This window comes from Cannabis sativa, chromosome 5 (genome assembly GCF_029168945.1).
Source record: "Cannabis sativa cultivar Pink pepper isolate KNU-18-1 chromosome 5, ASM2916894v1, whole genome shotgun sequence".
Classification (NCBI taxonomy): domain Eukaryota; kingdom Viridiplantae; phylum Streptophyta; class Magnoliopsida; order Rosales; family Cannabaceae; genus Cannabis; species Cannabis sativa.
The window spans coordinates 58,121,046-58,134,322 of NC_083605.1; the positions used below are offsets into that span (position 1 = coordinate 58,121,046).

General features: G+C 31.9%; 1 protein-coding gene across 1 annotated transcript; it reads left to right on the forward strand.

Annotated features, from left to right (window-relative positions):
• Positions 1-996: 996 nt before the first annotated feature.
• LOC115715697 (uncharacterized) lies at positions 997-10,792 on the forward strand. Its single transcript, XM_030644361.2, has 9 exons — positions 997-1,487; positions 1,562-1,623; positions 1,756-1,870; positions 1,967-2,090; positions 2,640-2,720; positions 3,432-3,773; positions 6,758-6,924; positions 7,029-7,864; positions 8,506-10,792. The coding sequence occupies exons 1-9, from the start codon at positions 1,021-1,023 to the stop codon at positions 9,987-9,989; spliced, it is 3,678 nt and encodes a 1,225-aa protein (XP_030500221.2). The 5' UTR covers positions 997-1,020; the 3' UTR covers positions 9,990-10,792.
• Positions 10,793-13,277: the final 2,485 nt, after the last annotated feature.

Below are 13,277 nucleotides of genomic sequence, written 5' to 3' on the forward strand. Positions count from 1 at the left end.
TTTAATGAAATTATTAGTTTCTTTCAATGTTGATGAAACTAGTTTTTAAAGTTTGTATTTTTTTTTATTATGATTTTTTATATTATTTTTTTTCATGATGATGTTGATGAAACTGATTTTTTTTGTACTGTTTTTAATAAAATAATTATTTTTTAACAAAAAAAATAAATAATAGTTTAAATAAAAAAACAAATTAATTTCTGTAAAATAAATGAGATATAAAAATGTACACTTATTATATATATTTATATATATACAAAGAGGAAAAAAAATTAAAAAAAAAAAAAGAGAGAGACACAAAGAGAAAAAAATAAAAAAATAAAAAGAGAGACACAAAGAGAAATTAGAAAAAAAAAATAAAAAAGAAAATTAGAGAGAAAGAAGAGAAAGAAAGAAAGAAAAAGTAAGCAACTGACTTAAAAAATGAAAAGAAAAAAGAGAGTCAGAATTGATTAAAATATATATAGATATAAAAATGACAAAAAAAAACCTTTTTAAAACTTTAATAAGTAAAAAACAGTAAAAAAGAAAAAAAAAATTAAGAAAAGTATAAATGTAAAAATTTCTTTGCCAAATTATAAATGTAATGTTTGAAAAAAAAATTAGTATTTGGTGTAAATTGTCCAAATAGAAAGAAACCCTAAAATGTAAATATAAAATAAACTAAAAAAAACTAATTAAGTTAGAAACAAAAACATGAAATATGAGTTTGGATAATAGGTTTATAAAAATATGACATATCAAATACCATAAAGTCTTAAATGTGAAAAAATGTCATAGAAGAGTGACAAACTTATAAATGTCATATTTTTGTAATTATTTTACAAAACTCCATATTTAATGTAATTTTCACTTTAAAAAGAGGTAAAAATGATAGACTGTAAAAAAAAGATAAAAATAAAAGAGGACAATATAAAAAAAAGGGTATAGAGTGTAATTTCATCTTTTTTCTGTGTTATATCTGAAATTGGGTAAGGCCTGGGCTTGGGACGGTTCAGAAAGTCCAACAACAATTGATTTATGAAGCCCAAACAAATATTATTGAAGAGAAAGTCATCATCGACGCTGCTAAATCTAAAAGCGATTTACTTACGAAGCAGAGGAACCAAAACGAGCTTCCTTCCCTTGGTAGCCATGGAGGATTACCCAGAAGAGATGCGTAGTCCGCCGGTGAGTCTGGTCTCCGTCGCTGGATGCCCTGACCTTCACCAAACCATATCCACGCACCTTCACTCTCTTCAGCCCCCAATCAACACTCTTGCGTTGCCGGACCTTTCCAAGATCTCTCTTCTCCTAGCACCTAACCCCAAAGATGACCAATCCTCCATACCTGATTCCGCCGCCTCCGCCGGGATTTTGAAGCGTGATTGGCTGCTCAAGCATCGCACTAAGATTCCTGCCGTCGTTGCAGCTCTCTTATCCTCTGATTGCGTTTCTGGCGATCCTGCTCAGTGGCTTCAGCTTTGCTCTGATCTTGATAATCTCAAGTATGTTTTCTTTCACCTTATTCGCCGTTACCTTCGAAAAAGAAGTGTTTATGAACTTTCTGTCTTTGTTTCAGAACGGTGATTCGTGCGCGAAACATTAGATTGGTACTTGTGGTTGTTCATTCTCATTCGAAAGGTTTGTAGATGTAGTTTCATGTCATCTCTTGTATATTTCTTTTTTGTGTTTATACAGTATATTTGTACACACATTTCGTATATATTTTGGAAAGAGGAGAATTTGATCAAATAGGAAATGTATTTGATATAGATGACATTACTGAAGATCGAATGCTCGCTCTACGGAAGCGAGCTGAAATTGATTCGAAGTACTTTATTACCTTCTCACAAAATGATGAAACTGAATTGAAACAATCTCTTCACAGGTATGCATTTTTCATGTTATAGGGTCCTCTTTGGACAAATAAGGAAAATAAAGAAAGAAAATATATTTAATTGATTTGAATTGTGTATTGGTGCAGATTGGGTAGCATATTTGGAGAATTAGCAAACATATACTATAGAGATGAAGGGCGAAGGATTAAAGCTCGAATTGAGAAGAAAAGTTGCAGTGCAGTCGAGTTGCAAGTTCGCTACTGTTTCAAGGCAAGCCTCGTTAGCTTAGATTTTGGTCAAAATTGTGGTAACAGTTTAGAATTTAAGAATCACATATTTTAGTGAATTTCTTATCATTACTTTTTTTTAGTTTGTTTTGTTGACTGCTTTGATTCTTAAAAATCATGTTTTTGCTTTGACTCATTATGTATAGAACTATCTGAAGAGGATTATGGTCATTTTTTCTCTTATCTGTTTGCACTACTAATATTTGATGCAAACAGTAAGTTTAATGTTTCGTTGGTGTAAAGCGGGAAACCTCTTAGATAGCTTGTTCATTAAAAGATCAAACAATGATGCAATGCGGGAGCTGGTCTGCTTTCTTTATTAATGGTTCTTGGAATGTATAAAATCTGCATTTTCCCCTTTACTCTAAGTTAAAACATTGCCCCAAAACTAAGACAGCACGATCTTGGTCGTCTGAGAATTTTGTAACCTTTATTGGCACTATTGGGGTTGCAATTTGGATATTTCTGGTTTTGGTTTGTCGCTACCTTCATTGTGGTGCTAATTTTCTATCATACCTCCTTTGAAATATAGGTTGCTGTGTATGCTGAATTTAGAAGGGATTGGGTTGAAGCTATTAGATTCTATGAAGATGCTTATCACACGCTGCGAGAGGTATATCTTGATTTATTAATTCTTTTCACTCCATCGTTAAGAATTTTTATAGATCATAGATGCTATCAGTGAGTAATTTTTTTTTTTTTTTACAAGGGACTGGAGTTTTGTTATGTGATTTCTTTCTTCTTGGATAGATTATACATTCACTCTTAAGCTTCTATTTCTTCTTTATTAATACAAGTCCTATTTCTTTAAAGTGTCATTTTTTTTTCGATTGGTTGAGTTTTATGGTAGCTTGCCAAGTTCCTACCCAAAACAGACCATTTTGCTCAGAAGCTGTTCAACTTTCTTGTTAAATCATATTGCATGTATAAGGTTATGTCAGCATAAGAAAATTTTCCACCAACCGTGAACTATAGGCAGTTGGAGAACTCTTCCATGTACATGATTTAATCTTGAATGAAACAATTCTCGTATGATACTCAATATTTTATTTGTGCAATTGAAGAGTCTCCAAACTCCAAACCCTTTAGTTATGCTCAACAAATGATTCTATCTCAAATGTAATTTAAAGAATACAATGAAGTATTGGTGGGAGACTTACAGATTGCGATTCTTGCTAATACTTGAATTTGTTGTGAATCAACTACTATTTTCTTTGTATTTCAGGTGACTACTATTTTCTTTGTGAAACTAGAGATCACACTTCTTAATCTCATAAAAATGATTCCATTTTTCATTTTTGATTATGTCAAATATTGTATGCAGATGATTGGAACATCGACTAGGTTACCCGCTATACAGCGGCTAATTGAGATTAAAACTGTTGCAGAGCAAGTGCACTTCAAAATATCAACCTTGTTATTGCATGGTGGAAAGATTATAGAAGCCATTACATGGTTTCGTCAGCACAATGCTTCATACAGAAAGGTCATAGGACCACCAGAAGCGGTTTTTCTTCATTGGGAGTGGATGAGTCGACAATTCCTGGTATTTGCTGAATTGCTAGAGACAAGTTCAGGAGCCATTCAGAGCATCTCATCTCTCATTGCAGGCACCATAGAGAAATCTTTGACTGAATGGGAATTTCGTCCGGCAAACTACTATCAAGTAAGCAGTTCTCTTTACCATGAATTTAAAGCATTAATGACACAATTACTATACCATAATCTTTATTGGAGACATGAATTGGAATAAAATATAAAGTGCATTATACATATGACCTTCGTCACTTTTCAAAAAAAAATTGTATTATGATGTTATTTAATTAAAATAGCTGAAAGGGAACTATGATCATTTATCTTATTTACATATCCAAATAGGGGTGGCAATTCGTGTTGTTGTGTCATATTCGTGTTCGTGTTATGCAGGTTGACATATGGTGAATTATAAGCTGACCCATATATATTTTGTGTCAAGAACTCTCAACCCTAACTCGTTCCGTCGTATTTTCTTGTCGACTATACTTTTGTTACAATACATGTTGATCAACATGATTGGTATAGCATATTTAATTTTTATAAAATAATTTATTACAAAATATCAATACAATGAATAAAATTGTTAATATCAAATATAAATTATCTATCTTATATTCTTGTAAGCATTTTTTTTTTCTAATTTATCTATTTTTGTATGAAAATTAATAATATTTTAACTATAAATTCATTATTTTAATAATATATTGGATATAAATGGGTCAATTCTTGTCGATTTCGTGTTGCATGCGTTAAATCTAACCCTACCCAAATAATAATGGTGTCATCTGGGTTCGACCTAGTAATTTCAACCCGCATCTATTTTTCATGACCCCACAATAATTTGTATTGAGTTTGTGCCGTGTTCGTGTCATGACATGAATTGCCACCCCTATATAAAAAATGTAATTGGAATATTTTAAATTGACCAATTTGCCCTTATTTATTTATTTTTTCATTTTTTCTATTTATTAATAGATGTAATATGAAAAAATGAATAAGAAAATACATGAATGTACATATTATGGGTGACTTATTTTCCAGAGTTAATAATATTATAATTACAAATATCATTGTAACATGTTTGAAGTAAAAAAAGTTGCAATAAAGATTCGAATGAAAATTGTGCATTTTTAAAAAGATTTTTTTGCAAATAGAGACAATGAAACAAAAAAAATAAAAAAGTTTACATTGAGATCATGATAACATAAATATTTTAAGGATACAATTGTCTTTTAATCTTTAAATATCAAAATAAAATAAGGAGAGTTTTATTTGTACCCAAAAATTTTATAAAGACGTCCCATTTTAATAAATTTTATTTTAAATAAAATATATATCTTTAATTTATATTAATTTTTTTAAAAACATTTCTTCCTTCTCATATTATTAAAAAATGTACACATAAAATAAAATATATTTTAAATATTAAGACAAAACAATTAAAAGGAAAAAAATATATGAATTTTTATTAGAAAAATTATACATGATTTTAAAAAATATATACCAAAAGAATTAAAATAATTATTGAAATTAATGCAAAATAATGTAAAATAAAATGGTAGTAATTTTTTAATTTCTTTTTTAATATTTGGGTGTACTTGGGGTGGAAATAGAACTCCCCTAAAACAAAACAAAATGACAAAAAAAAAAAAAATAATAATTACGGGTAACGACATTCCTTTGTCTTTTCTCCTTAATTTATGTGGGTATCACTTAATTTTTTCAGTGCTAATTTTTTGTAAATATGTGAACGGGAATCATTACCATACAAATGATTCCCATTCACCTCAAGTAAGCACATCATACAAGTAACATCAAGAAAGCAATGGTAAATCTGTCCCTTTGCATGTAACGTCTTTAGTATGAAAATTATTTATGAAAAAGTTTTATTTGTGCACACACACGCAAAGAATTCTGATGTCTGTCGAGGAGGTTTATGTTTTTGGACATACATCGTCATGCATAGCCTGAGTATAGATGTAATGTCTTTTGTTTTTTTTGGAGGGTGAATATAGATGTATTTGTCTAATAGAAATATAGTGGATAAGCGGTTGTAAGGTAAGACTGTAACAGGCAATGTTCTCACTCCTCATTTGAAAATGTGAATTTGGAGAGGCATAACTTCAGATCTCCTGCATTTTGATTGGGAAAATCATTTAATGGGTAAGTATGTTATGCCCTGTCATGACATACCTTTTAGTCATCATTAACAAAACATAAAAGTACGTTTAAAGGTACTAGAATTATGTGAATAGTTAACTTAAATCCTTTTAAACCTTTTTGATAGATTATCTACAAAACATATTAGATTATACAACTCACGTTACTCTTTGTATTTTTTTTTTATAAAAAATAAATAAGAACAATGGAGAGTTTCATGTCGTGCTTTATATTTTTGTTTTTGTTTTTGTTGTTTAAACTTCTAAGTTAATGTTTGTCACCACAGTTCTCCTCTACCATAAGTGAGTGAGGGCTTTTAATAAGTTTCCTTAGTGTACAGTTAGGTGGGAATCTTAGTTTCACACAGAAAATATAAAAAGAAATGTGAGGGTTTTTAATAAATTTTGGTGGAGGTCACTCATGGATACGTGTCTTTTGTTTCTTTATTTTTTATTTTTATTTTTTTAAAAAATATGAACAATATTATTATTAAAGAGTAAGGTGAATTACAGAAAATGATAAGGGATAATCTTAAATTACAACCACCGATTCCAATCTTTGAGTAGAGTAGAGGTAGAAAAAACATGAAAATCCGTAGAACTAAAAATCCACAAAGATACCGATAATATACTATGTATAAATATATATTTCTATAACATATGTTTGGCTATGTTTTATGTTTTTTGTTTTTTTGTTCTCCAAGCAATTTGTCCATTGGTTAGTTATTTTTATCAATTTTTTATGGGACTTGCTCACCTATGCACTTGTCCTCCCATTATTAATTGTAGTCTTCATTTTCTATTTTACTAGATGGCTCCTATAATTGAACTTGGTTAGTTATCTTATCCAGTTGCTGTAAAGTTAGTATGCAACTATAATAATTAGAAAATCAGCTACTTGTTTTTGTTATTGATGCATATCGCTGAGCTGAATGAAAACATTTACCTGAAACAGTTGGCTGCTAAGTACTTGAAGGAGAAAAGATCATATTTGGAAAGTGCCGTCTCATTGTCAGAAACTTTCAATGATAGTGATAATAGCACTGACTCTGTGGTAGCTTCACTATTTGTGGGTCAATTTGCTCGATTAATTGAGCAAGGAAATGCATTTCTAATGCAACCGTAAGTCAAGTTTTATTGATGTACAGCCATATTTTTCCTTAAAAATTGTCTTTGATTTGGCTTAGGTTTTCTATAAAGCTTGAAATTATTTTCTTCACTTTCAGCCTCACTGATGATGAATATATTCACTATGCCATTTCTGAAGGAAAAAGGTTTCAAGATTCCATTGAAATTATTGCTCTGCTTAAAAAATCATATGAATCATTTAGTAATTTTAAAGTCCAGAGAATGGCTGCTCTTTGTGGATTCCAGATGGCTTCAGAATACTATGTTGTGGGGGATTTCAGCAGTGCAAAACAACTTTTTGATGGTATTGCAAATCTATACAGACAAGAAGGATGGGTCTCCTTGCTGTGGGAAGTATTGGGTTATTTGCGAGAATGCTCTAGGAAACAAGGTCAGCTTAAGGATTTTATAGAGTACTCTCTTGAAATGGCTGCCCTCCCTGTATCATCTGATACTGGTGGTGTCCAGTATTCCAGAAAAGAATGTAATCCAGCTGGGTCTGCTAGTATTGAACAAAAGGAATTAATACACAAGGAAGTGTTTGAGCTTATTAGTGGAGAGTTGAGTTTGACTTCACTCGAAAGCGATGCTGATCTCAGAGTAACTGGAGTTAATCAACTTCATCTTGAGATTGATCTTGTCAGCCCCCTCAGAGTGGTTCTTCTTGCTTCAGTTGCTTTTCATGAACACATAGTTAAACCTGGTTCCTCCACTTTGATTACATTGTCACTTCTATCACAACTACCTCTTACTGTTGAAGTTGATCAGTTAGAAGTCCAGTTCAATCAGTCTGCTTGCAATTTTGTTGTGAATTCTCAACGAACTCAGTTAGATTCAGCAAATGATGATCAACAGAGTCAACGAGTAGAGGCTGCCCCTTCTCTGTCACTTTCTCAAAACAGGTGGCTGCGCCTAACATATGACATCAAATCTGGTAAATCAACTCTAATCTCATCTTCCTTCATATAGACAAGAATAAACATATATTTGCTCTTCAAAGTATTGTACACCTGCCCTTCCACATAAAATTATATTATTAATTGCAGTTTGGATTAACTAATGTGTGCAAGTGATTCCTCAAAGGTGCTTAGTGTTTGCTAGAATATGGTCAAAGGGCATACTGACTCTCTTCAATGGTTTTTAACCTCAACCAGTAGGTTGAAAAAACTAAATTAGTAATAGTAGTATATAAAAAAACTCAACTTACGATGAAACGGTATGGTCAAATATGGATTTTTTTTTTTATATAGAAACTGCTATATTAAGCCTTTCAACTAAAATGACATTCGAGGGTAAAACATTGGACCTTTGAAATGCTACTGAGTTTGTTTTCCTTGTGATTGTGTCAACATCGGACGAATTGTTCAAGCATTTAGATTAGGTTGATATCAAGGATTTAGTTATTTTATTAATGCTAGTAATTTACATTACAAGGGGTTCAATTCTTATTTCGAGATTTGGTCACTTTACCTTTAGCTATTTTCTTGTTTCTGCTCTCATTTTCCCTTTACTTATTTGTGACATCTCCATGTTCTCATTTCTTAATAATAAAGTGAGCTTGTTGACTGATTCCAGATCAAAGTGGAAAACTTGAATGCATATCTGTTATTGCGAAAATGGGTCCCCACTTCACAATCTGTTGCAGAGCTGAGAGTCCCGCTTCGATGGGTGATTTGCCTCTTTGGAAGTTTGAAGACCGTGTGGAGGCTTATCCAACCAAGGATCGTGCTCTGGCATTTACTGGACAGAAAGCGACCCAGGTTGAGGAACCAGATCCACAAGTTGATCTAAACATAGATGCTTCTGGCCCTGCATTTGTTGGAGAGAGCTTTGTGATACCTGTTACCGTGGCCTCTAAGGGACATGCTGTTCATTCTGGTGAATTAAAGATCAATCTGGTAGATGTAAGGGGTGGTGGTTTGTTCAGTCCGAGGGAAACTGAACCTATCACTCTGGATAGTCATCATGTTCAACTTCTTGGCATATCTGGACCAGAAGGGGAGGATGAATCTAATCTGGGTGCTGATAATATCAAGAAAATTCAAGAATCATTTGGTTTGGTGTCTGTTCCATTTCTAAATTCTGGAGACTCGTGGTCTTGCAAATTGGAAATTAAGTGGCACAGGCCGAAACCAGTTATGCTATATGCATCACTAGGTTATTCCCCCGATGGCAATGATTCAACTGCCCATATAGTTAACATCCACAAGAGCTTACAGATTGAAGGAAAGACAGCCATCTTAATAAACCATCAATTTATGCTGCCATTCAGGAATGACCCATTGTTACCCTCAAAAATCAAGCCAGTTCCTGATTCTGATCAGCTGGTAACACTACCTCTGAGTGAAACAAGTATACTTGTTGTTAGTGCTAAAAATTGCTCTGATGTACCATTGCAGTTAATATCCATTTCAGTTGAATCAGATGATGACATTGGAAAGTTATGTTCTGTGCAAAACAGTGGTGATCACTCGGACCCTGAGCCTCTTGTACCGGGAGAAGAGTTTAAGAAGGTTTTTAGTGTCAAGCCAAAGATGAATGTCTCAAAACTCATGTTAGGAAGTGTACGTATCAAATGGAGAAGATATGCTGGGATTGGAGACCAGCCTGGCTCAGCAGCATCTTTGGTTTTGACTGATCAAAGACTTCCTGATGTGAATCTCGAGTTGTCACCTTTGGTTGTGAGTTTAGAATGTCCTCCTTATGCTGTTCTGGGAGATCCCTTTACATACTATATTAAAGTGAGGAACCAAACACAGTTGCTTCAAGAACTCAAGTTGTCATTGGCTGATGCACAAAGTTTTGTTTTGTCTGGGTCACACAATGATGCCATCTATGTTCTTCCAAAGTCTGAGCAAATTGTTGGTTACAAGCTTGTACCACTTGCCTCTGGCATGCAACAGTTGCCTAGATTTACAGTAACTTCAACCAGATATTCATCTGCATTTCAGCCATCAAGTGGCGAGTCTACTATTTTTGTGTTCCCTTGTAAGCCTCATTTCAACATGACTGATGTGGGAGACAGAACGATAGAGTCACTTGCAGCTGCAGCCGAATGAATCATGCTCGTATTCTATCGTATTTTGAGAATTATTGTAACCACGGAAAGGTGGTTTGTGTACAGGTTCAACATTCATGTTTTGTGACTGAATCTGTGCACCATGTAGTGGAGGGACTTAGAGAAATAAGTTCCAAGCTCCTATTGAGGAAGGAATGGGACTATTGTATTTTTTTTGGTTAGATGATGGTTTTGCATCTCTAAGAGATGACCTGGTTCTTGATCGGAATGTGTGCTCCCTCTGGAAAGATTTTCTTTGAATATCTAACACAAATGAAGGATACGTGTCATAGGAGAAGATTCATCACATGCTCCGTATTGCTAACAATAACTTGAGTAATTAGCATGTGGTGATGGATTGACTAGGACATTGTTTATTTATGGAGGAACAAGGATGTGGTGAGATAGAACACTGTAGATATATGATTGATTGAAGCAGTCCTAACTAGAAGGATAGATGAGAGAGAGGAGTGTTCATCTTCTTCAAGGATCGACTTTGGTGCTAGAGAGAGCTTTGCAGTGTTGATCGCACGAAAGTTAGCAGGTTAATGTTGCTTTAAATAGGTTTGGGTTGTATTTGAGTTAACTTGTCTAATCTGTTTAATAAACGAGGTCGTGTTTAAATTGACACGACCAATATGAAACTGACTGGTTAACGAGATATTTAAAGTTATTTTAATATTTTAACAAGTCATAAATGTGTTAATTTGTCATGTGTTAAACATGTCATTAATATGTTAATGGGTTGACATGTGTAAACAACATTTATATATAAAAGGTTTCACAAGTTGTGTTGTGTATAAATGAGTCATGTAAGGGTTTTATTTTTTGACACGATTATTATACGAGTCGTATCCAGGACAAACATATACCTGTAATACATGAGTCTTGATATGAATACGAATACGATCTGTGAACACGAATTGACATCCCTACTAGTTCCATCTTTTTTTCTTAGTTAATGAACTTAGGGCTCGTTTGGCAGACCATATAAGGGTCGTATTGTATTAAATAGTAATACTGTTTGGATAAAATATTGTATTGTATTAATTATTACGATTATAAATTTTAATATAATGTGACTCGTATTATTTAATACATAACAAATGACATGTATTAGCTAGTATTATAATATTCACAAAGAGTTTAGGGTCGATTTTTATCCCAGTCCCATACCATGACCATGGACTTGGGCTCAAACCTCAGACCTGGACCCTAACCCTGGACTCGGATCCTGATGGGTTTGGACTTGGATCCTGTACCAAGACCTTGACCTAAATGGATACTTGGCCTTTGACTCAAACCTTTGAGCTCGCATCCTCGCTATTTGGTTTTTCCTTTACCTACACATAGAGTACCCGTGAGCTAAAGCTCAGTAAGAAGAACTATATATGACATAACTCTCCCAACTAGATAACATAATCATCAATAGAATACAATATAACAATATCTTAACATCAAATCAATACACACTATATCAACATATCGTATCACACATTATTCCTACATATGATATATCATATCATAGTATAAACTTAATACATGCTACTCACACACTTATCACACAGTATCTTATCGTATATTATCTTCACATATAATAATCTACTCTCACTCATGTTGATTAGACATGAAGTGTAACCTGCCCTGCCTTGTGCTGTTCCCACACTTGCATCCAATGGGAAAATCCGTTATCACAAGTTGTACTTACCCATGATAAGAGAACATGCTAGTAAAGTCATACAAGCAACGAAAAATATATCTTACAAGTGCTATGCTCACACAAGCAGCAGAAAAACTTATCCTACAAGTGTTATTCTCACACAAGCAATCAAAAACCTTATCTCTATCTCATGCTAATAATATCAACATAAACAATCCATAACACAAAATCTCATAAGCACATAAACAACAAACTCACAATAAAATCGCATGTTTCAACATACACCCTGTTCATAGATGCTCACTCTTCTTACCTCAGTTGCTAAGTATATCTTTTTTCTCTCCCTCAAACCTCTCGTCGAGTTTCTTTATTGAGAACAAGATCCTAAATACCCAATAACACAATAACACTTAAAGTATATTCAAGCATAAAGCCCAATATTAATAATGAAATTTTACGTCAAACTACGTAACACGAAAGTCAATTTTACTTGCATGGCACACCAAACATAACAATTTATCACTTTGATTGACATCAACACATTACATGTACTGGTACAAACATTTTTAATGTAAATATTAGTTCATACAAACACTTTTACTTGAAATTTTATTAAAATACCATTTTCGTACAAAGTAGCAAATAAATTCAATAATTACATATTAAATATTTAATCTAGCTAGAAAGTTTATTTATTTTGATAAACTTAGAAAGAAATTTATTTTCTTTCCATCATCATTTAATTTTTAATATTTATTACTTTACATACACAATAATAACCAAATATATAATTATTTACTATCAAAATCATAAACTATCATATTTCTTTACTATTTATATAGATCATAAAATATATTCAATCTACTTAAAAAAATATGTATAATATATTATTCATATTTATGTTCAAAATTACACTGTAAATTGTACAAAACATAAATTAATTAACTAAAAGTAATAAAATATCTCAAATTGGTCTAAAATTAATTCTAGACACTAGATTTATGTTGTAATATCATATTAACAGTTTTCAAACAATGAACACTATTTTACTATTCATTCTAATTGAAACTAAATTAATTAGTTAATTAGTCACAAATAATTAAAATAAATACATACATCAATCAATAAATTATAAACCCTATTTCATAGCATAAATAGTTAATAGTATTAAAAAATACGTTTTATTGTTTTAGCATCACCTAAGTATTTTTCATATTTAATTTATACATTAGCTAAATAAATTCATGAAAATTATAAAAATGTTAAAAAAAAAAACTAAATTTAACAATTCTACAATATTTTATAGTCCATAGTGAGACATATAAAATTAATATATAATTATCTGAGCAATCTAACTATTTATTATAATTATTATCTAAAATAAACTAAATAATTTATAATAATTTTAAATAAATTCAAAAAATTATCAAACTTCACCAAACACCTTAAAATAATTTTGAGAATCGAAATCTACCAAAACAAAATGAGAAAAACACCTTAGGAATGCCCAGAACATGGTGGTCAGAGTGACACTGACATAGTTATTGTAATACCCTAGGGATTATGAAACCGGATTAGCAACCCTAACTAGTTCAATTATGTATTAAATTTAATATGTGAAACTATACT